The following is a 24,333-nucleotide window of genomic DNA, read 5'->3' on the forward strand; positions in this document are numbered from 1 at the left end:
CATGAAATAGAATCATCTGAGGAACAAAACATGTTAATATATGTGCCATTATCAAGATACCTGACCTTTATTCTCCACTTTTGTTCAGTAACAACAAAATGACCTTGTTCCTAAGGTATACATTTTGTGTAAGTTTTTGGGTCATGTTTACTGCTACATGGTAGTAAATGAAATTCAAATTGATGGTCAATTTTATAAGCTGGTAGTAGTCCCTAGCTGGTCTAGAATGTTCCATATTTTTTGAATATACAGAGGAATCAAGGTGGGGTGTTCTAGCTGATAACAATGGGAAAGTCCTTATTGCTGTCTTCTATATTTATGTCATATATTTGTGCATAACTGATCTGAGTTTTGCCTCTTTCTTGATTCACTCTTAAAGTTGGATAAAGACAAAAAAAACTATGTTTCAAGAATAAGTCAAACTCTTGTTAATATCCCTTTTTTCTTGTATTCTTAGAGGTAAAAGTAATTTCCAGAAACACACAGGTTCTGGAACTCCAGAAGTATAATATACTGGATTTTAAAATATTAGGTTATAAGGAAAGTTTTTAAATAGCTCACTTTTTCCTGACAAAGTTCAGTGACATTTTATAGTTAGAACAACACAAATCTAGTTATAAACCACACTCTAACTTTACTAGGCTTACTGAACATTGCAGCAAACAGTTACTGTTCAGACAAATACAGTATTTTCCTATATATTTGTGATCAGACATTATGTATTTCATATGAAAAAAATCCTTAATATAAAAAGTAATTTATGGCTAGAGAGATGGCTCAGAGGTTAGCAGCACCAGCTGTTCTCCCAGAGGTCCTGAGTTCAATTCCCAGCAATCACATGTTGCTCACAACCATCTCTAGTGAAGTCTAATGCCCTCTGCTGGCATAAAGTCATACTTGCAGGTAGAGCCCTCATTTACATTAAATAAATAAATAAATCTTTAAAAAACTAATTTATAATAATGGAAGGCTACATTAGGTAACAAAAGTAAGCTTAAACAGCAAAAAAATAAATTTTTAAATAGTGAAACAACTTCCCATCCCTATCAAGTATTAAAAAAAAAATCTGAGAGCTTCATTAAACATGAGTCAAAATTCAGTAGAAATTTCCTCTTTTTAAAGTTAGCAAAAACTAGAGACTCCCAAGAAAATACAGTCTGTCCATTACAATGGGACTTATGTTCATGTGGTAAAGGAAGGAAGGAGACAGAGAAAGTTGGAGCCCTCAAGGGTCCTCAATGAACTTAGAGTTGATTCATAATTCAGATACTAAGATGACTTTTTAAAAAGGATTTCATCAAACTAGTGATTAACAGACTGACTTCACAAAAAAGGGAGCAAGTATATGATATTTTCTCCTTAATTTTTATTGTATAGTTTTTGAGAAGTTTAACTCTAGCATTGATGGCACATAACAATATCTAGGATACACAGTGTTCACAACAGGACAAGGCACAACTTCCACACAGTGATGCTTTAATAAAATATGAATTTACATATAATTTAAGAGAAAGGTGTGTGCTGGCTTTTACAGCTATGCAGATTGCTTAACCCCAAAAACCTGAGGGCTCATAAAGAATTCTAAGCAATGTAGCCTAAAAGTCCATAAAGTTGTATGGTAAAGATAGGTGCCACAAATACAACTATAATTTTTCTTAAGTGCATTGAAAAGCTTCAAAATGTCATGAAGACATTATTCCTTAACTGTTATGACAATAATCACCAAGAGATGCCCGAATATGGAGAAAATGCATATAAAATGGGCACAAATTCAACATTCTAAGTAAAATTGGTATTAATAAAAGAGTAGCAAGTTTATAGCTATTTGGGATACCATAGGTTGAATTACTGGTTAAAAAATATTAGGTAGTACAACTTCTTAAGTGAATAATTAAAATGAGAAGTTTACCAAAACTGAGAGATGATGAACCATTTACAATACTTAGCGGACTACAAAGCTACTCCTGCACTGGGGACTTTCCTTAATTCTTTTGTCAGATTCCTCCATGAACAGGTTCGGTATCACCGGATTCAGGAATTTGAACTCACCCGTCCCAGAGTCTCCCGTCAGAAACACCTCATACTGGTAGCTCTGGGAAAGAGTCCCTGCACCGCTGACATCCACCAGGTGGCCAGGAAAGTGTCCCTCAGGCACAGAGCAGCCACCCAGAGAGGCCGCCCGGCCCTGCCTGCACAGCCTCACCCCCACGAACAGCAGCACAGACAAGAGGAAGAGCGAAGACACAGACGCCAAGGCGATGACCAGATACAGTGTGAGCAAGTCATCCTCCTGTGCGCCTTCGTGCGTCACCTCGGGCAGAGGCAGGTAGGGCTGAGAGAAGCCATCCACCAGCAGCACATGCAGAGTGACACTGGCAGACCTGGGAGGGTCGCCATTGTCCTTGACCAGCAGCAGCAGCCTGTGCTTGGGAGCATCGCGCTCACTCAGCAGCCTGGAGGTGCGCACCTCGCCATTGTGAGCCCACACGCTGAACAGCCCTGGCTCAGTGGCCTTGAGCAGCTGGAACGACAGCCAGGCGTTCTGACCAGAGTCGCGGTCCACAGCCACCACCTTGGTGACCAGGTATCCTGGCTCCGCCGCCCTGGGCAGCAGCTCTGTGCAGGGCGCAGATGCGTTCTGCAGCGGGTAGAGCACGAAGGGAGCATTGTCGTTGGCATCCAGCACGAGCACGCGCACCAGAGCCTGACTGCTGAGAGCAGGCGAGCCTTGGTCTGTGGCGCCCACGCGGAACTCGAAGGTCTGCAGGGCCTCATAGTCCAGCGCTCTGAGCGCGAACAGCTGCCCGTTGTCGGCATTGATGGAGATGAGCGAGTCCAGGGCCAGCTGTGGGTCGTGGGCTGGCAGCAGCGAGTAGGTGATGCGGGCATTGGAGCCTGAGTCTGAGTCTGTGGCGCTGATGGTGCCTATGTGCAGGGCAGGGCTGTTGTTCTCCTGGACAAACAGGGTGTAGGAGGTTTGTGTGAAGGTGGGGGCGTTGTCGTTGACGTCAGACACCTGCACTGTTATGGTGTGCTGGGTTGTGAGCCTGGGTGTGCCCAGGTCGGTGGCTGTGATGGTGATGTTGTACTCAGCTGTGCTCTCTCTGTCCAGAGCCCCCTCAGACACTATAGTGTAGAAGTTCTCTACAGATGGTTTCATGATGAAGGGGAGATCGTTCTGGATGGAACAGGCCACTCTTCCATTATCTTCAGAGTCTAAATCAGCAACAGTGAAAACAGCCACTACAATCTCTGCCGAATTCTCAGGGATAGGACTGTTAACTGATGTCAAAGTCAGTTCTGGTGGATTATCGTTCATGTCAACTACCTGAACTAGGACTGTACATTTTCCTGAAAGGCCTCCGCCATCCTTGGCCTCTATGTCAACTTCGTATGTACTAATTGTTTCATAATCCAAACCCTTAACCAGCTGTATATCACCAGTAATGGGATTTAGTTGAAAAGTTCTGAGAATTTCTTCAGACGCATGGAAGAACGCATACGATATTGCACCAAAATTTCCTGTATCTAAATCAGAAGCTGAGACTGTGATAATGACAGAGTCAACAGGGCTCTTCTCTAGAATTTTAACCTCATAGAGTGACTGTGTAAATTCTGGGGCGTTGTCGTTTATGTCTAAGACCAGAATGTGGACCTGGGCAGTGCCAGACTGTGGTGGGGATCCTCCATCCAGGGCTGTGAGGGTTATACTGAGCTCTGGCTGCTCCTCCCGATCCAGAGGTCTGTCTAGCACTAGTTCTGGGTGCTTCCTGCCATCCCTACGGAGGCGGGTGCGAACGTGGAAATGGGACTTGGGAGAGACCGTGTAGTTCTGGAGTCCGTTTCTTCCCACATCCAGGTCCACAGCATTTCCCAAGGGAATTATTGTCCCGGGTGGGGAGCTTTCCAGGACTTTGAGTTGCATTGCATTCTCAAAGAACTCTGGGGCATTGTCATTTACATCTATGATCTCGAGCTCATTTGTAATAATCTGCAAAGGGTTATGCAGCAATATCTGAAAGTGCAGCACACAAGGCTCTGTGGGACCGCACAGCTCCTCCCGGTCCAATTTCTCAACCAAAAGCAAGTCTCCGGTCTGGTGGCTGAGGTGAAAATACTGTATGTTCCCTTTGGAGATAGCCTGAGCTCTCCTTTCAGCCAGTTCTTCTACCCCGAGCCCCAGATCCTTCGCTAGATTGGCTATTAAGAAGCCCTTCTCCTTTTCCTCGGCCACAGAATAGCGCCTAGACCCGGACCCAGCCAGAGACCCACCTAGAAAAACAAAGAAAAGCAAGACTTGCCTTTGTTTAAGAAAGTACTCGTCTCTGGTCTCCATCTCCGTGGTGATTTTCCAAGGGCTTTGTCACCAAAAGGAGCCTTATATTTCTCTGTGAAAGGCAACGTCTTTTGGAGATAGTCTAACAATTAGTGTTTTCCAGAGATTCAGATTTTCCTGCGACCCTTGTGTTATCGCCCCGATCGCTCTTCTTTCAGCATGGAGTGTGCACTGTCTTAATTCGTCTTTTTAGTCAACAGCGCCACCATGTGTTCATTTTCAGTTTCAAATTCTTAGAAAAAGTGTTGGATTTTGTTACTGGTTTTGATTTAGGACGGTTCCCCACCCCATTATCAAACCTACTTGACCCTATTGAGAGGGTTCCTCGTGCCACACAAGTTGAACAAAAACTAGGCAAGTATAATACACCAAATGGAATTAGCTGTCTCTAAGAAGAGTCCTTATTTACATTACAAGTACACACATGCTTGAGTACCCTCGCCAATAAGTACTACCTACAAAATTTTAAATACTTGTTTTAAGTGATAAAATGCCTGTCTCTCATTTTTGTAGTTTTCTTCATTTTCCAATTTTTGTAAAACTTACAAGAGAGACACTCTGAAAAGCCAGGGTGGTGACATACAACTGACGTCAGGTGACTGAAATGCACAGTTTTTTCATATTTTCATGCTCCTGAAGTATTTAAAAATGTTTCCTCTCCTTTCACAGAAATTTAATAGTTATTAGTTTAGCCTGTATTAACTTATTGCCATAGATAATAATTTAATTCCTAGAAGTTACACAAATAATGGTAGGAAGGTAAGATCTATAGACTTCATATAGTTTCACCACTAATGGGGCACAGATTTTAAACATGCTCAAACTGTGTGAAATGTATAACATAGGAAACATGCTGAGTGCACAGAACCGAATGGGGAGTAGTCATGAAAATTCTCCCCAAAATGTTGACATTTAATGTGGACTGCTAAGCATCAGGAGTGTAACAGGTGATGGAGAAGAGCCTGCAAGAGTAAAGCATCTATAATTTAGGTAATAAAAGACAGTGTACCAGATTCTAGTGTCTCAAGAGCTACAGAGAAGAGAAGAGTAAAACCCAGAAGAAATGTAAGTACTTGTATTTTATTCCAAGAGTAAAGAGGGAGCTATTACCAGGTGGTAAGTAGACAAAACATATGTGCTCAGTCTTCTCTTCAGTCTGCTCTCTACATGAGTGTCAGAGTTTACACACATACTTATCCTCGAGTTGATTCCCAGTGTTAGAGACACTGAAACCAATACCAATAGCAACTGTATTTCGATAATGTTATTGTACTTGATGTTAACTGCAAGATAGTTGATAATGGAATCAGTTGATGCCGTGGGAGGTCACCTAACCAAGATCCCACATGTGGTAAGTTGGTTAAACTCAGGACTTTTGATACGAGGGCCATCTTTTCTGTCACTGATAATATCAAGTGAAATATTAAAGCTCCATATGTTTAATAGCATATCTCATTCAAGTATGCATAAAATTATGTAAAAATTAATAATAGCCTGAGAAACACTAAGAATTTTAAATATTGTTAGCAGGTTGCCTCAAATTCAACTGCAAGAAGTGAAGAAAGTTGGGTGAGTGACTTGGGAAACACATAAGCACATTTAAACATAAAATTAAATACAAGAAGTTCTGTATTCATTAATGCAGTGGATAGGAATGGAGACTTGAATTAAGCATTGAGACAGAAAAAGGAAAGATATGTTGAAATCCAATAGAGTGGTAACTGCATAATGTTCAAATAACTACAGCAAAATCAAATTATTATATTGTATGTCAGAGTATTTAGTTCCAACAAAAGTTTTGTTCATTAAATATCTTACCATATTTTTTAATTATCAGTGTGTCTCAACTAAAACAAATCTTTCAATCAGTCAAAAATATTAAGAACCTAAAACATCTCAGTGACTGTGATAATCATGAAATAAATGGGGGCTACCAATAAACATAACTCAAAAATTTAATTTTTAAAAAAATTACATGTGTGCGTGCGTGTGTGCGTGCGTGCGTGTGCGTGCGTGCGTGTGTGTGTGTGCGTGTGCATGCGTGCGTGCGTGTGTGCGCGTGCGTGCGTGTGTGCGTGTGTGTGCGTGCGTGCGTGTGCGTGTGTGTGCGTGTGCACGTGTGCGTGCGTGCGTGTGCATGCGTGCGTGCGTGCGTGTGCGTGCGTGCGTGTGTGTGTGTGCGTGCGTGTGTGTGTGCGTGCGTGCGTGCGTGTGTGTGTGTGTGTGCGTGCATACGTGCGTGTGTTTAAGTCAGAGGAAAACTTTGAGGAGTTGTTTTTCTACTTCCATCACGTGAGTCTGGGATAAACCAGGGTTTTCAGGTTTGTTGGCTATCTCATTGACCCATCCCAAACTTTGTTTTAAAAAGAAGGTATTGAAAAATCTATGGTACTAAAGAGAGAAAAACAGAACAAGTCAGCACAGAAAATTAATAAAAGTTATAACGGGCCCACACACTACTCATGGACTTACATTCAATTGAATCTTTAATGGCCTGTAATTTTTTAGAATGGAATGCCAAGCTACATACAAATTTTCTAGGTTGGTAAAAGATAAAAGTATACTCTCTTGTAATAAGTTCCATTATAATAAAGTCACAAGTAGTTTAATTAACTGAGAATGTCAATGCAATGCCTGCAAGACCAACATGCTGGATGTGGGAAGACCTGTCACAAGTTCAAAACCATGACAAGACCTTGACTCAAAAAAGTCTTCAAAAAGTATTGAATTCAGAATGAGAGTTTTGAAGACTATTTGAAATAAGACATGAGAAATAGTCATGCCCTTGAAAATCACTAGGTGTATATTCTTTAGCTATCCTTTAGACTAACATATGATTTTGACTTGAGTTTATTTTGTATTAATAATTTGAACACTTTGTGAAACCCAACAATTCCCGCAATCCTCAAGGAATCATAAGTTTTCCATGCTGATATTTTAAAATGTGTGTGTGTAGATAAACATTGAGGGAGTGCTATGTTATTCACAGTGATGTAAAGAACTTAAAGTCAGATCACAAGATAAGAGTTACACTAACAAAAGAATGAACACAAACAGTCTATGCTGCAAAATATTACAACTCTGATATCCAGAGAAAAATATTTTAGACAACACTTAAGAAAAATCAGGAACTGCTGGGAGGATGTGGCGCACACCTTTAATCCCAGCACTCAGGAGGCAGAGGCAGGTGGATCTCCCTGCGTTTGAGACCAGCCTGGTCTACAGAGCTAGTTCTAGGACAGCTAGGGCTACACAGAGAAACCCTGTTTTGAAAGAGAAATCAAAACAAAAGAATAGAACTGGAAAAGTTAAATTTGGTCAATGGGGCTCTAACTCAAAATTTAAAGATTAATACAGTTCGAGGAGCTATGTGCCTTTAATCGAGCACTTAGGAAGCAGAGACGGGTGCTTCTTTATGAGTTCAAAGCCAGCACAGTCTACATAGTGAGTTCAAGGACAGCCAAGGCTACATAATGAGGCCTGGTCTCACAAAAATGTTTCTGGAAACACATTTTACTTTCGCGTTCTAAGTCAGATAAAATCACAAGACTAATCACAATTGGAATACAAGCAAAATTTAGATTCCTTATTCCACAAACCTTACTTAGAAACACCAGTAACATGCAAAGGACTGGAACAAGATGGTGGCATTCAAAGAAGAGACCTGTTCAGTTGCCAAAGCAGTAAAACCCTGCATTTAACGTTTTAGCTGGGACTCCGCTCCTTATTTCCCCATCAATGTTTAACTGACTTCAAAACGGTTCCTGTAATTGACGTATCATTCTTTCTCTCTGAACTCTGATGAAGGAGGCTGGGCATGATAGGCTTCAGAAACTTGAAATCCGCAACCCCAGAGTCCCCAGTCAGGCACACCTCATACTGGTAGCTCTGGGACAGGGTCCCTGTGCCTCTGACATCCACCAGATGGCCAGAAAAGTGTCCCTCAGGTACTGAGCAGCCACTCAGAGAGGCCGCCCGGCCCTGCCTGCACAGCCTCACCCCCACGAACAGCAGCACAGACAAGAGGAAGAGTGAAGACACAGACGCCAAGGCAATGACCAGATACAGTGTGAGCAAGTCATCCTCCTGTGCGCCTTCGTGCGTCACCTCGGGCAGAGGCAGGTAGGGCTGAGAGAAGCCATCCACCAGCAGCACATGCAGAGTGACACTGGCAGACCTGGGAGGGTCGCCATTGTCCTTGACCAGCAGCAGCAGCCTGTGCTTGGGAGCATCGCGCTCACTCAGCAGCCTGGAGGTGCGCACCTCGCCATTGTGAGCCCACACGCTGAACAGCCCTAGCTCAGTGGCCTTGAGCAGCTGGAACGACAGCCAGGCGTTCTGACCAGAGTCGCGGTCCACAGCCACCACCTTGGTGACCAGGTATCCTGGCTCCGCCGCCCTGGGCAGCAGCTCTGTGTAGGGCGCAGATGCATTCTGCAGCGGGTAGAGCACGAAGGGAGCATTGTCGTTGGAGTCCAGCACGAGCACGCGCACCAGAGCCTGACTGCTGAGAGCCGGCGAGCCTTGGTCTGTGGCGCCCACGCGGAACTCGAAGGTCTGCAGGGCCTCATAGTCCAGCGCCCTGAGCGCGAACAGCTGCCCGTTGTCGGCATTGATGGAGATGAGCGAGTCCAGGGCCAGCTGCGAGTCGTGGCTGGGCAGCAGCGAGTAGGTGATGCGGGCATTGGAGCCTGAGTCTGAGTCTGTGGCGCTGATGGTGCCTATGTGCAGGGCAGGGCTGTTGTTCTCCTGGACAAACAGGGTGTAGGAGGTTTGTGTGAAGGCGGGGGCGTTGTCGTTGACGTCAGACACCTGCACTGTTATGGTGTGCTGGGTTGTGAGCCTGGGTGTGCCCAGGTCGGTGACTGAGATGGTAATGTTGTATTGTGATCTGATCTCCCGGTCCAGGGCTGTGTTTGTCATAAGAGTGTAAAAGTTCTCAACTGAGGGTTTTAGAATAAAAGGAAGATCCCCTTGAATGGAGCACACTATTTTTCCGTTGTCTCCAGAGTCAGAATCTGCAACACTGAACACAGCAATTAAAGTTTCTGGGGAATTTTCTGGGATGTGATTGTTTAGTGTGGACATAGTCAGTTCCGGTGGGTTGTCGTTCAAATCCATCACTTGGACAAACACCACACTGCTTCCGGAAAGTCCCCCACCATCTGTAGCCTGAACATAAACTCTATATGTCTGGATGGATTCGAAATCCAGTGTCTTTGCTAAAAGGATTTCTCCAGATGTTGCATTCATTCGAAATGTTTTCCGAATGTCTTCAGAAGCTTGGGAAAAAGCATAAGCTATTTTTCCATAGTCCCCAACGTCTAAATCCCTAGCAGAGACCACAGCAACCTGGGATCCAGCAGGATTGTTCTCTGGGACCTGAACCTCATATCGTAACTTTAAAAATGTGGGGGCATTGTCATTAATGTCCAAGACTTCAATACGGACCAGGGCGGTGCCAGACCTGGGTGGATCCCCGCCATCTATTGCTGAGAGTATTAATCTGATTTCAGATTGTTCCTCCCGATCCAGCGCTTTGTCCAGAACCAGCTGTGGCAATATTGTGTCATCAGGACTGACTTGTAATTTAAGATGGAAATAGAAATTAGGGCTGATCATGTAAGTTTGGAGACTGTTGCTTCCTACATCTAAATCTTGAGCCCGTTCTACTAAGAAAGTGGTTCCGGGAGCAGTCATTTCCGAAATTTTCAAAATTATTTCTTTATCCAGAAAAACAGGAGAATGGTCATTTATGTCCCTAATTTGTAGCTCAGCCTGAAAAATCTGCAAAGGATTTCCCAGTAACACCTGGAAAGGTACCACACAGGGTTCGGCGGGGCCGCACAGTTCCTCCCGGTCCAGTTTCTCCCTTAACAGCAAATCCCCCGTCTGCCTACTGAACTCTAAGTTTAATTTTTTCCCTTTGGAAATGACTCGTGGTCTCCGCGCAGCGAGTTTCTCTACCTCCAGCCCCAGGTCCTTTAACAAATTGGCCACAAAAAAGCCGTTCTCTGCTTCCTCCTCCACTGAGTAACGCCTAAGAGTGGACCCAGCCTGAGCTATGCCCAGCAAAACAAAGAACAGCACGACTTGCCTTTTTTTCAGGATTCGCTCCATTTCCTCTCCAGCCTCCATCACCTTCCGCTCTCCCAACAAACTCGCTCCAGCCGGGGTTCACGTTGTCACTGACTCGCTCTGCAAATACCTTGCAGACAATGGGACAAGTCCACAATCCCCAGGCCTAAGACTTTCCAGAACCGCTGCCTTAGAAGGCTTCCTCTCCCTCCTCCTCCGGTTAACTTCAGGCTACTGGATGATTGGGTGGTCCCGGTTCCTTCTACTTCTGAGGCTGCAGCGCCACCCTGCGTTCTTTTCAAGCATTTGTTTTCTCCAAAGCAATAAGGCAATCACGGTTCCCTAAATAGCATCTTTTCAATATGTTTCACAATACACCAACGTTTTCTCTGTGTTCCAAGGGCTTCCACTGCTTCTATGACGGTATTAAGGTGAGGGAAATTTTCAGGGTTTTTTTCGCAGATTCTAACGGGTTAGTGAAAATCGACTGAAAGATTTTTAACCAGGAAGTTCTCAGATTTTATTCACAACTTGGGCATGTCTACATTTGGATTGTGATTAGGTTACTGCTCACACATCAGACTCAACTGAATGACTCAACAGAAGACCAAGAAAAACCCAGGATTAAATGAGAATGTCCTAGTGGGCATAGAACGGTCCTAACTTAAGTTTCCTAGACTGTTTCAAACCCACAATTCCCTGAAATGTGATATAAGCCAGATTCATAATAATCTCCACAGTCAGTTCATTTCTTCTTGTCTGCGTTTCTATTTTCCTTCCTAACAAATAAAAACACTTCGATATAGCTGCAATTTAATTATTTCATCTATCAAGGTTAGTAAGTTCATAATATCAAATGCATAGTACATATTTAAAATTGCTTATTTATCTTTTAAGCAATAGTTTATTAAATCAGAATCCAAAGCATATAATTTGAAACTTATTGCTAAGTTTTAAAAGCTACCTTTTTAAAATGATAAGTAAAAAGAAATAAATTATCAAGCCATGGAAGGCACACTGCTTACTCTGCTACTTTTCAGCATGGATTGGAAAGGGATTCATGAGCTCCCGCCCCTGAGGAGCTGTGGACAGTTGATGGCTTCTAGGGGAGGGAAAGTCAGTTTTATTCAAGGGTGTCACTCCAGACTGTGTACAGCTCAAACTGGGGTGGATGGGTTACTGAATAGGAAAAAACAGGACATAAAGTTGGGGTGAAGAGTGGGAGTGGATCTGAAAGGAGTTAAGGAGAATAATAGGATAAAAATCCACTGCATGAAATTCTCAAGGAATTAATGGAAACATTTTTTAAAGAAGACAATATTGTTTCAACTATATAACACTCTGGCAAAAGCAACATGATAAAGGCATTAAAAAGATGATTATCAGGAGAAGAGAATGAGGACAATGAGATGATTTTTAGGACAATGAACTTTTCCTGTATTATACTATAATGGCAAATACATGTAACTGCATTTGTAATAAAAATAGACTTATACAACAAAAGTCTATCCTAGTGTGAACTTTGTACTTTAAGGAACAGTAATCTGTACAACAATGTAATCAAATGTGTTCTGCTAAGGAAAGATATTAATAATGGGGTTGTGGTAGAAGAAAGAGATTATATGGGAACTCTAGGCATGATCTGATTTTCTTTAAGATCTAAAAATTCTCTTTAAGACATTTATCACAGTGGTTTAAAATCTTTCCTTTAGGTACGAAACGAAGTCTATGAAGAATAAAGGATTAGGAGGAAAATGGTAATAATAGTAAAATATTTGAATGGGCATATGGGAGAACATACTCAAAATGCATTATATGCATGCATTAAAATTGTCCTTTTGCACAAGCCAAATCCATTATCTAAGAAACTGAACTTGGAACATAAACAGGCCACATGGTAACTAAAGATCCTTGAGAATGAGAACACCGAGACATCAGAAAAGTTCAGTGAGCTAAACAAGGAGACAGCTTTCTATCGGACCTCAAGATATTGGAAAGACTCAAGGTCCTACTGTCACAGAATGAGATGGTCATTCAGAAAAAGGATTTGGCAGAAAAGCTGCAACATCACTTTGATATCCCCCAAATTAGGTCCACACAACTGCAGCCTGAGCTGGAACAGAACACTGCCCAGGATGAGAGACACTTACAGAAGGAGCTGCTTCAGCAAGAGCCACCTGCTGAGCCCATCCCCAGCAAGTACTGAACTCCTCAGAAGCAAAAGTGGAATTGCTACACTCATCTTGAAAACCCTGTTAAAACAGGTGACTTCCTTGCAAGGCCAGATACAGACTGTAGGTCTGTGCCTTTCAAACTGTAAGAAGAGAATGTTGCTTATCTCATTTTTTCCTTTGGTTTTGGTTCACATTTTTGCTTGTGGTTGTTTTGTTATAGATTTGCTATTTTGATTATTTTTGTTCATGTTTTTGTTTTTCATAATTTGCTAAGACTATTCACTATTTGTATTGACTGCCATTTTAAAGCCCCTTTTGAAAAAATGTTTTTATGAATAAAAAAGGAACTGCAACTCTTCAAAAAAATTTGTCCTTTTGAAATCCACTACCATATACAGTGACTACACCACAACTAAAACATTATAGAAAAAAAGAAAACTACTTACATAGAAGAAATACTCAAATGTGTAGAAAAGCTAAAAGAAATGTACAATAAATACAGCCCTATCTTCCACCCAAACAAACTAGCTGTTTTATGTGAAAGCCGCATAGACATTGCATGGTTACTTTTCTGACAATGGGGCACAAGCCAGTGTCAGGCTGTCTCCCTTTACCAATGTGCTAGCATGTGGAGGGTTAGACATAAAATTAGGGCCAAGCTATACTTATGAACAGTGCTCTGCTTACATCTGAGTCTGTATGAATTTTAGTCCCTACGAGAATGTTCCATTGGATTTTTTACAGTATTCTTAGGTCCAGAAATACACAGGTGAGTAATTACTTATGTTTGTGAATTTAACTCAACCTGGAAAAGTGCAAAACATTTGCTGTTGGCAACATAAAATGCTGCACCAATGTCTCAATAGACCTGGATCCAGTTTCTATATAGCATGAAACCTTGAGTCTGGGGATCTTTATAAATATTGATTTCCATTCCCCCTTACATCCTTAGGTCCTAAACCTCTGCTAAAAATATCAAAGAAGATATCAAACTCTTAGTTCTTCTGAAGCAAAATTCAGCATCTCAGTATCCTGGGGGGTATATAGTCAGCAAAACAGAAAACCATGTTCTGCCTTACATTGACCTTTAAGCACTCAATTATTACTTCTGACACCTTCTAACAAACATACCTCTGCACAAATTCTAGCCATACTAACCCTTCTGTTATCTAAGCTACCGGGATCCCAGGCTTTCAATGCAACTCTCACCATAGAGTGACACAATGCACAGCAGTCTGGCAATCTTTTTTAACCAGACCTTACACGAGGTTTTTTTCCAGTGTATTGGAGATGCTATTTTTTCTGTTCAATGAATAATGAAACTAATTAGATAATGCAAACAGCATTCAAATAATTTATCTATGTGCAATAATTCTTTGGATTTATCACATAAATAATGAAAGAGACATGAACTTCTGTGCTTCATTTCAAAGGTGGGGTGGGTCTCAGTATATTGTCCAGGATGGTCATGAACACTATCTCTGTTTTCTTTGGCTTTTGGAGCGCTGAGACTATAGGCATGTACCACCATGCCTGGCTTTAAAATTACATCTTCCTTATAGTTGTTTATAGGCATTTGAGTTTGTGTTTTCAAAATCATCAACTGATTTTATTTTTAATAAAATCAAGATTATATAGTATTAATCAAGTAATACATACTTGAACTGAGATGTGTATGGTAAAAGGAGATTTATTAGAGACCCAAGATTATTGCTTATAAAATGCATAATTTGAGGCACAGATACCACCAGCACTGACTGGAGGAAGAGGTGAGTGATTGATCTCCCAGAGGGACTGCCCAGATCTCTAGGCCCTAAGGGCCCAGGGCACATCCCATGCCCCTGCCCCTCCCATCTTAGCACCAGCAGCCAGTCAACAGGTGCAAGTCCTTCAGACAGGCTGCTCCACCACTGCAGCCACCCATTGGACTCTGTTACCTACAAGACCTAAACCAATTGAACCCACCATTCCCCCTTGGCCAGCCATCCCCCAAAGCATCAGTGGCCCCTAATGTACCATCTGCACCAATTGAAAGAAGAGTGTCCACTGAACAACCCTCTCCAGGAACATCAGCGGACCCTATAGGTGCAAGCGCCAGTCATACCAGTCGGAAGAAAAGGCACAGGCAAAACCTACACCAGTTGGAAGAACAGACCCCATAGGCACAAGTAAAGCCCACACCAGAACTAGAAGATACACTGCATCTAGGCACGGAAACCCCCATAAAATTCAGCCGAGACAATCATAGTCAACCTAACAGCCAGCCAATCTCCAGAACCCATGGTCATTCAGGCAAAAGACAATAAAGGAAACAGACAATAAAGTAACAAAAGACTCATCCAAACAAGACATCACAAGAATCCACACCTGTACCTATAATCACCCCCAAACATGGATGTGTAGATGGTGGTGTAAGAACACATTCAACAATATCAAGAGCAATACGGCAGCACCAGAAATGAGTGGTTCTACCACAGCAAGACCTGAGCATGTAATGCAGATGAAACAAAAGAATACAACCTTAAATAACTTTACAAAGATGGCAGAGGCCCTTGAAGAGGAAATGAAAGACTCCCTTAATGAAATTGAGGAAAAGACAAAAATTGGAATAAATCAATAAATAAAACCAAGAAAAAACGCGTGAAGGAAATGGGTTCAAGACATGAAAATTTAAATAGAGGCAATAAAACAAAAACAAACCTAGGGAATTCTGTAAAGGGAAAATCTGGGTAAATGAACAGACTCTACAGATACAAGTATAAACAGCAGAATGCAAGAGATGGAAGAATGAATCTGAGGCATTGAAGATACAACGGAGGAAATAAATTCATTGATCAAAGAAAATGTAAAATCCAGCAAGGTCTGAGCACAAAACATCCATAAAATCTGGGACATCATGAGAAGACCGAACCTAAGAACAATAGGGAAAGAAAAATAGTACCAGCTCAAAGACACAGAAAAGATATTCAACAAAATCATAGAAGAAAACTTTCCCGACCTAAAGAAGGACATGCCTGTAAAAGTATAAGAAACTTAACAGAACACCAAATAGACTGAACAAAACAATAATTACACAAAATAAAGAAAGAATATTAAGAGATGCAAAGGAAAAAGGCCAATTAACATATAAAGGCAGACTTATCAGAATAACACCTGGCTTCTCAATGGAGATTCTGAAAGCCAAAAAGTCCTGGACAGATGTTTTGCAGACATTAAGAGACCACAGATGCCAGCACAGACTACTATACCCAGTGAAACAGTCAGTCATCATAAAGAGAAAGTAAGATATCACATGGCAAACCCAGATTTAAACAATACCTATCCACATACAGAAAGTGCCAGGAGGAAAAACAGGCAATAGATAATCTCATACCAGCACATCCAAAACAAGGGAAACACACACCACAGAGAACAACAAAACCAAAAATAACATGAATTAACAATCAATGATTATTAATATTCCTTAATATTAATGGACTCAATTCACCTTTAAAAAGACACAGGCTAGCAGAATGGATACCAAAACAGGATCCATCCTGCTGATGCACACAAGAAACACATCTCAACTTCAAAGACAGACGTTTCCTCAGAGTAAAGGGGTGGGAAAAGTTTTCCAATCAAATGGACCTAAGAAACAAACTGGTGTAGCTATCCTAATACATACCAAAATAGACTTCAAATTAAAGGTAATCAAAAGAGATGGACATTTCATATTCATCACAGGAAAAAAATCATCAAAATGAAGTCTCAAATCTGAACATTTATGCCCCAAACCCAAAGACAGCCACATTTGTAAAAGAAATGATACACATCAAACCCCACACACCAATAGTGGAAGATTTCAACACCTCACTCTCACCAATGAACAGGTCTGCCAGACAGAAACTTAACAGAGAAATAAGGAAAATAATACATGTTGACTCAAAAAGACTTAACAAACATCTATAGTACGTGCCACCCAAACACAAAAGAATATATATTCTCAGCACCTCATGGAATCTTCTCTAAAATTGACCACATACTTGGTCACAAAGCAAATCTCAATAGATACCACAAGCATGGAATTACCCCCTGTATTTTATCGAATCACCATAGCTTAAAGTTAAAATTTAACAACAACAAAAATTACAGAAAGCCTACAAACTGATGGAAACTGAATAATGATCAATTGAATCACTACTATATCAAAGAAGAAATAAAGAAAAATATTAAAGACTTCTAGAATTCAATAAAAATGGAGGCACAATATACTAAAACTTATGGGACACTATGAAAGCAGTGCTAAGAGGAAAGTTCATAGTTAATGACAACATAAAGAATTTGAGAAATCTCACACCAGCAACTTAACAGCACACCTGAAAGCCCAGGAAGAATAGATGACAGGAAATAATCATACTCAGGACTGACCTGGGCGGTGGTGGCACAGGTCTTTAATCCCAGCACTTGGGAGGCAGAGGCAAGTGGATCTCTGAGTTTGGGGCCATCCTGGTCTACAGAGAAAGTGCTAGGACAGGCTTCAAAGCTACACAGAGAAACCCTGTCTTGACAAAAACCAAAATAGAAATAAGTAAAATAGAACAAAGAGAATACAGCAATCAATGAAACAACGAGTTGGCTCTTCAAGAAAATCAACAAGATAGACAAACTCTGATCCAAACTAACCAAAACTAACCAAAAGGCAAAGAATGAATATTCAAATTAACAAAATCAGAAATGAAAAGGGGCATAACAGACACTGGGGAAATCCAGAGAATCATCTGGTCATACTTCAAAACCATGTACCACGTACTAAAATCAAGACCAGATAAACAAATAGACCTATAACCCCTAAGGAAACAGAAGTAGTCATTAAAAGTCTCCCCACCAAAAAAGTCCAGAGCCATAAGGTTTCGGCACAGAATTCTACCAGAATTTCAAAGAACACCAATATTCTTCAAATTGTTCCACACAATAGAAACAGAAGGATCATTGTCAACCTCTTTTACAAGGTTACAGTTATTCTGATACCCAAACCACACAAAGATACAACAAAGAAAGAGAATTACAGGTCAGTCTCCCTCATCAACATTGATGCAAAAATACTCAATAAAATACTGGCAAACCAAATCCAAGAATACAATAAAAACATCATCCACTGTGATGAAGCACATATCATCCTAGAGATGCAGGCATGATTCAACATACAAAAATCTATCAGTGTAATCCACCATATAAACAAACTGAAAGAAATAAAACCACATTATCATCTCACTAGATGCTGAAAAATCATTTGGCAAAATCAAACACCCCTTCATGATAAAGGTCCTGGAGAGATCAGGGATACAAGGAACATTCCTAACCATAATAAAGGCAATAGACAGCAAGCCAACAGCCAACATCAAATTAAACATAGAGTTAGGAACAAGACTGTCCACTCTCTCCATATCTATTCAATACAGTACTTGAAGTTCCAGCTAGAGCAATAATACAAAAAAGAATATCAAGGGCATACAAATTGGAAAGAAAGATGTCAAATTTTCTCCATTTGTAGATGATATGGTAGTATGCGTTAATGACCCCAAAATTCTACAAGGAAATTTCTACAGCTAATAAACACCTCCAGTAATATGACAGGATACAAGATTAATTTAAAAAGTCAGGAACCCACCTGTATACTAATGATAAACAGTCCGAGAAAGAAATCAGAGAAATACCACCCTTTCTAATAGCCACAAATAACATAAAATATCTTGGGGGTAACTCTAACCAGACATGTGAAAGACCTGTAGACAAGAACTGTAATTCTTTGAAGAAAGAAATTGAAGAAGATATTATAAATGGAAAGATCTCGAACACTGTTGGATAGGTAGGATCAGCATAGTAAAAATGGCAATCTTACCAAAAGCAATCTACAGATTCAATCCAATACCTATCAAAATCCCAACACAATTCTTCACAGACCTCAAAAAAACAATACTAAATTTCATAGGGAAAAAAACAAAAATTGAGGATGGCCAAAACAGTCCTGAACAATAAAGGAACTTCCAGAGGCATCACCATCCCTGACTTCAAATCCTATTTATAAAGTTATAATAATAAAAATAGCTTGGAGCTTGGCTTATAAACAGAAATGTGGATCAATGGGATAAAATTAAAGACCTAGAAATTAATTCACATACCTATGAACACCTGATTTTTTTACAAAGAAGCCAAAATTATATAATGTAAAAAAGAAAACACCTTCAACAAACAGTGCTGGCATAACCAGATGTTAACATGTAGAAGGATGCAAATAGATCCATATCTACCACCATGCACTTGGATCAAAGACCTCAACATGAATCCAGTTACATTGAACCTGATATAAGAGGAAGTGAGAAGTAGCCTTGAATGCATAAGCACAGGAGACCACTTCCTCAATATTAACACCAACAGTACAGACACTGAGAGCAACAATTAATAAATTGGACCTCCTGAAATAAAAGCTTCTGTAAGGCAAAGGACAAGATAAATAAGACAAAATGGCAGCCCCACAGAATGGGAAAAGATATTCATCAACCCCACATCTGACAGAGGGCTGATCTCCAAAATATATAAAGAAGTCAAGAAGCTAAACATCAAATTACCAAATAATCCAATTTAAAATGGGGTACATATCTGAACAGAGAATCTCAACACAATAAACTCAAATGGCCAAAAGACCTTTATTAATTGCTCAACATCCTTAATCATCAGGTAAATGTAAATCAAAAGGACTCTGAGATATCATCTTATACCCATCAGAATGGCTAAAAATCAAAATCACTGATGATAGCTTATGTTGGAGAGGTTGTGGAGTAAGAGTAACACTTCTCCACTGCTGGTGAGAGTCAAAACTTGTAAAACCACTTTGGAAATCAGTATGGTGGTTTCTCAGAAAATTTGGAATCAGTCTATCTCAAGACATAGTGATACTACTCTTAAGCAAACCTAACCCTAACCCTAACCCTAACCCTAAACCCTAAACCCTAACCCTAACCCTAACCCTAACCCAAACCCTAAACCCTAACCCTAGCCTAACCCTAACCCTAACCCTAGCCCTAACCCAAACCCACACCCTAACCCTAGAAGCATTATTTGTAATAGCCAGAACCTGGAAACCACCTCGATGCCCATCAACCAAAAAAAAAATTGATAAAGATAACATGGTACATTTGCACAATGTAGTATTGCTCAGTGGTTAAAAAAAAAATTGTAATCTTGAAATTTGCAGGCAGGAACTAGAAAAAAACATCCTGAGTGAGGTAACCCAGACACAGAAAGATAAACACAGTATGTACTCACTTCACTCATAAGTGGATACTAGATGTAAAGCAAAGGATAACTAAGATACAATCCACAGCCCCAGAGAAGCTAAGTAACAAGAAGAAACCTAATAGAGGCACATGGTTTTCCCTGGTGAGGGAAAATAGGTGAGATCTCCTGGGTAAACTGAGGGTAGTGGGGGGTACAGGCAAGGGGATGGCATGAAGGATCAAGATGATTGAGTTGGGGGAGGGATGTAGAGGAAGGACAATAAAAGAGATACCTTCATAAATGGGGGCCATTATTGGTGCCAGAGAAACTCCCAGGAATTCACAAGGATAACCCCAGCTAAGACTTCTGGCTATAGTGGAGAAAGGGTGCCAGAACTTGACTTCTGTAATCAGCTTGGTAACTACCCTAATTGTCATCATGGAATCTTCATCCAGTAATTGATGGAAGTAGATGCAGAGATCCACAGCCAAGCTCTGCGAGTCCAGGCAAAGAGAAAGAGGTGGGATTTATGAGCAAGGAGAGTCAAGATCATGATGGGAAACTCACATAGACAGCTGACTTGAGCTCATGGGAGCTCATAGACTCTACACCAACAGCTAGGGAGCCTGCATGAACTGAAATCTAAACCCTCTGCATGTGTGTGACAGTTTGGTAGCTTGGTCTGTTTATGGGGCCCCTAGCAGTAGGATCAGGAACTGTCTCTGTCACATAAGCTGGCTTTTTGGAGCCCATTCCCTGTGGTGAGATACCTTGCTTGGCCTTGATGCAGTGGGGAGGGGAGAAGCTTGGCCCTGCCTCAACTTGATATGCCAGGCTTTGTTGACTCCCCATGGGAAGTCTTGTCTTTCTGAGGAATGGATGTGGAGTAAGAAGGAGGTAAGGGTGGGGATCAGGAGAGAGGAGGAAGGGGGAAATGTGGTTGATGTGTAAAATAAATTTAAAAAGTTTAAAAAGTCTGCCAGATATTTTGGGCCTGTAGGCTGAAGATGGATGCCCCAATGTTGCAGAAGAACTTTGGATGACTGTCCAGGGAACAAGAAAGATGCCTCTGTTGTTATGTAATACAGGATCTTTCTGGGGGTCTTTGGTGGAGTTAAAAGACTAAATAATTAGAGTTATAGCTTTCTTGGTTATGATAGAAAGCAAATTAGGTAAAAAAAACGTTGGAATCACTAATATAAGATATATGATGAAGTATTGTCTCTGAATTTGCTAAATAAAGACTAAATAAAGTTATAGTTTTCGCTAGTTATGATAAAAAGTAAATTAGGTATAAAACTTTGGAATCACTAAGATAAGATATGTAATAGAGTGTTTTCTCTGGATTTGCTAAATACAAATGGACTGATAATGTAAATTAATTCTTACTTGATAACTTTGTTGAAGAAAAGATAACAATATTTTATTTACAGAAATCTGTGTCACAGAGATCATATTGATGTCTCTCTCCACACACTGATTTCCACCTATTTAATCTGTAAATTTTGCAAAAATATGTAGCCCTTGCACTCTGATCTCTCTATAGAGTTGTCAGCATTGTCAACGTTCATTTATTCAACAAATTTACTGAGAGTTTACTCCACATAGAAACCAAACAGCATCCTATCCTCAGAAAGACAGAGAAAAAAAAATATTCAAACACTACTTCAAATAGATGAAGTATCATAGCAACTTGTCTAAATACTACAAGAAAATAATCCAATGGTTCTTTGACTGTAAAATGGATTTTGGGGACATGACTTAGTGATTAAGAATACAGGGGACCCTGTTTCAGTTCCCAGAAACCACATGACAGTTCCCAGCTGTCAGTAAATACAGTTCCATGAGATCCATCTGGCCTCTGCAAGGGCACCTGCACCCATGTACTGCACATAAATTCATGCAGGAAAACACACATACACATAAATAAAAACAAACCTTTAAAGTCATTTATCTAGTCACAGAAATTTAGGAAAAACTTCTCTGAATAAATTATAAGAATACAACAGCAAAGAAAGGACAAAGAGCAGTTACTAGCATCGCTGTGTCTCTTTATAATACACAACTCTTTATATATAATATGTACATCATTCTCTTCTCTCTCTGTCTCTCTCTGTGTCTCTCTCTGTCTCTGTCTCTCTGTCTCTCTCTCTCTGTTTCTCTCTCTCTGTCTCTCTCTCTCTGTCTGTCTGTCTCTCTCTCTCTCTCCCCTTCCCTTCCTTGGTTTTTCATAAGAACTAAAGTTGTTCATAGCTCTCCTAGATAAGGGGTTAGTACTTAGGACTCTACAGCTATGAACAATTAGATATTTTATTTATCTCATTATGTATATATAGATAGTTATTCATTATTGCGATCATTTATTTACTTTGGAAACAGAGTCTCACTTTGTAACTAGCAGCAACACTGTCCATGTACTGTTCGATTGTGCCTCTAAGCCTAAATTCCTTCCTCCAAAATCACGTGACTTGAGGCAGCCTTCACTCCAGCAAACAAGAATGTCGAAATCCTCCGCGGGTCCAGCCTCACTTCCGCTTCCTCCGGGTAGGACCGAAGTTACTGAAGGCCCCGGAAGTGTGCTCACCGCAGCTACTTCCTGTTCTCTCGGCGCTTTTACCCGTTTGGCGAATTCTTCTTTTTAGGCGGCATAGGAACCAAGCAACCAGTTTACACCTAAGTTTAGCGGTTCTTTCAATTGAAGTGATATTGTTTTGACCAATTGCGACTACAGAAACTGTTTTGAAATGCACCCGGGATTTTTACCTTCTGATTTTCGCAAGGGGTAGGAACTGTTTTTAAATCAGCAGCCCGGAACTTTAAGGGCATGGAACCAAAGAAGAAGCCTGTGAATTCTGAAATTTACCGGCTTTGCTTTGCGATTTCTGGCGAGTTCACCGGATAGAATTGCTACATTCCTTTTTTCAGTGTGCTGTTGCTTTGACTTTTTTTTTTATTTAAAAAAAAAAGCATTGAACAAAAACAAACTAAAAATAAACATACACAGAAATTAACCAGATCCAGACTACATGATCAGACTACATGAACTAGAGTAGTAGCCACTCAAACTGAAAACTTTGGAGCTACACGTTGAACTACACAATTTCCCTGTGAAACACATTTTTATTCATTTACCAATATAACAGAAAAATTCACGAGAAAGCTAGAACTCGAGAGACCTGTTTTTTAAAGGAAGTTGGGTTGTAGACTATCATGCATAAAGTCTGTGATTCAATCCCCCAAATCCTAAAATTGATAGTATTTCTTAAATTGTATTTTAATGGTCTTTCTTTGTTCTGAGCCAAGCTCTCAGGCTATTTTTTAATTCATTTTAAAGACAAAAATGACCTTCAACTTCTGACACTCCTGCCTCCACTTCCACATTGTTGGGATTATAAACGCATGCTACCACGCTTGTTTGCTTGGTATTGTGGATGAACTCTGAGCTAAATCCATACCAGGTGCCAGGAAAACACTACCAACTGAGCTACAATTCCCAGTCCTACAAAACTGCATTTTAAAAATCGATCCCTCCTTGCATGTTAAAGTGTAAATTGAAGCAGTTTTGGGAATGGAAATAAAATGTTAGGAAGTTATGCAGTTCGGTCACTATTTTTATACCTCACTTTGCAAAGATAGGCTTGTTAGAATATCCGCAATTTGATTTTTCTGGTTATAAATAAAAGTATAACGCTGTGTTCCTGACCTCTCAGGCCTTACTGGGTTTTGAGCATACTTCTCACACGCTAGACAAGTGACCTACCAATGAACTATGACTCCTCAGCCCTGAAGTAGAGGTACTAAGTGTGTTTCCTGTAATACTGAGCTCCAAAGTAAGAACACTAGATGTTAGGAACCATTGCTTCCACCTTTGCACATGCAAAGCTCACAGAAAGCAATAACAAACCTGCATAGGCTGGCCAGGCAAAGCATTCAGAAGCATTTGACTAGAGGTTGGTTCTGGTTTCTAACAGAAAACCTTCAAAAACAGTAATTTGCTGAGTTACTGGTACAGAAGATGATTTTATTAGCTGTATCCATCCATTAAAGTATTTTACATAGTTTACATTTCTTTCCTCTTATCTCAGCTTTTCTTTCTATTCTGGATTCTGTCTTCTGTCTTATCTTCTTGGTAATATGAGTTTTTTCCCATTTACAGCATAAAATAAGATCAGGTGATTGAGTGCAGAAAAAGTGTTTGATCAACAATTCATCATGAATGTAATCACACACAACTAATATATTAAGAGAACAACACACTTTTCTCCAAGACTATGAGTATACAATATCATAATTCAGAAAGCAGTGCAGTTTTTATTTGTTTTTACATATTATGTATTTGCTGCTATAGGCAAATTTAATAAATAGCACAAATACACATTAAACGTGCCTCATCTGAAACTCTGAAGCCTGAAATGCTCTGAAAAAAATTAGCACCACATTGAGTTTTGTATTAGGGATGTTCAGTTTGTGGTGTCTGTGCAGGTACTCCCA

The 24,333-nt window shown here is 40.4% G+C and overlaps 2 protein-coding genes across 2 annotated transcripts; both read right to left on the reverse strand.

Annotated features, from left to right (window-relative positions):
• Positions 1-1,346: 1,346 nt before the first annotated feature.
• On the reverse strand, positions 1,347-6,158 carry LOC121138897 (protocadherin beta-3-like). Its single transcript, XM_040741933.1, has one exon. It carries the CDS (start codon positions 4,334-4,336, stop codon positions 1,943-1,945), a length of 2,394 nt encoding a protein of 797 aa, XP_040597867.1. The 5' UTR covers positions 4,337-6,158; the 3' UTR covers positions 1,347-1,942.
• Positions 6,159-6,809: 651 nt separating this feature from the next.
• LOC101836600 (protocadherin beta-2) lies at positions 6,810-10,655 on the reverse strand. The gene is given in 2 exon segments (XM_040741934.1): positions 6,810-8,110; positions 8,113-10,655. Coding segments are annotated over 2 exon segments (2,394 nt in total). The 5' UTR covers positions 10,475-10,655; the 3' UTR covers positions 6,810-8,078.
• Between the last annotated feature and the right edge of the window lie 13,678 nt (positions 10,656-24,333).

Source organism: Mesocricetus auratus, unplaced genomic scaffold (genome assembly GCF_017639785.1).
Source record: "Mesocricetus auratus isolate SY011 unplaced genomic scaffold, BCM_Maur_2.0 Super-Scaffold_6730, whole genome shotgun sequence".
Lineage (NCBI taxonomy): Eukaryota > Metazoa > Chordata > Mammalia > Rodentia > Cricetidae > Mesocricetus > Mesocricetus auratus.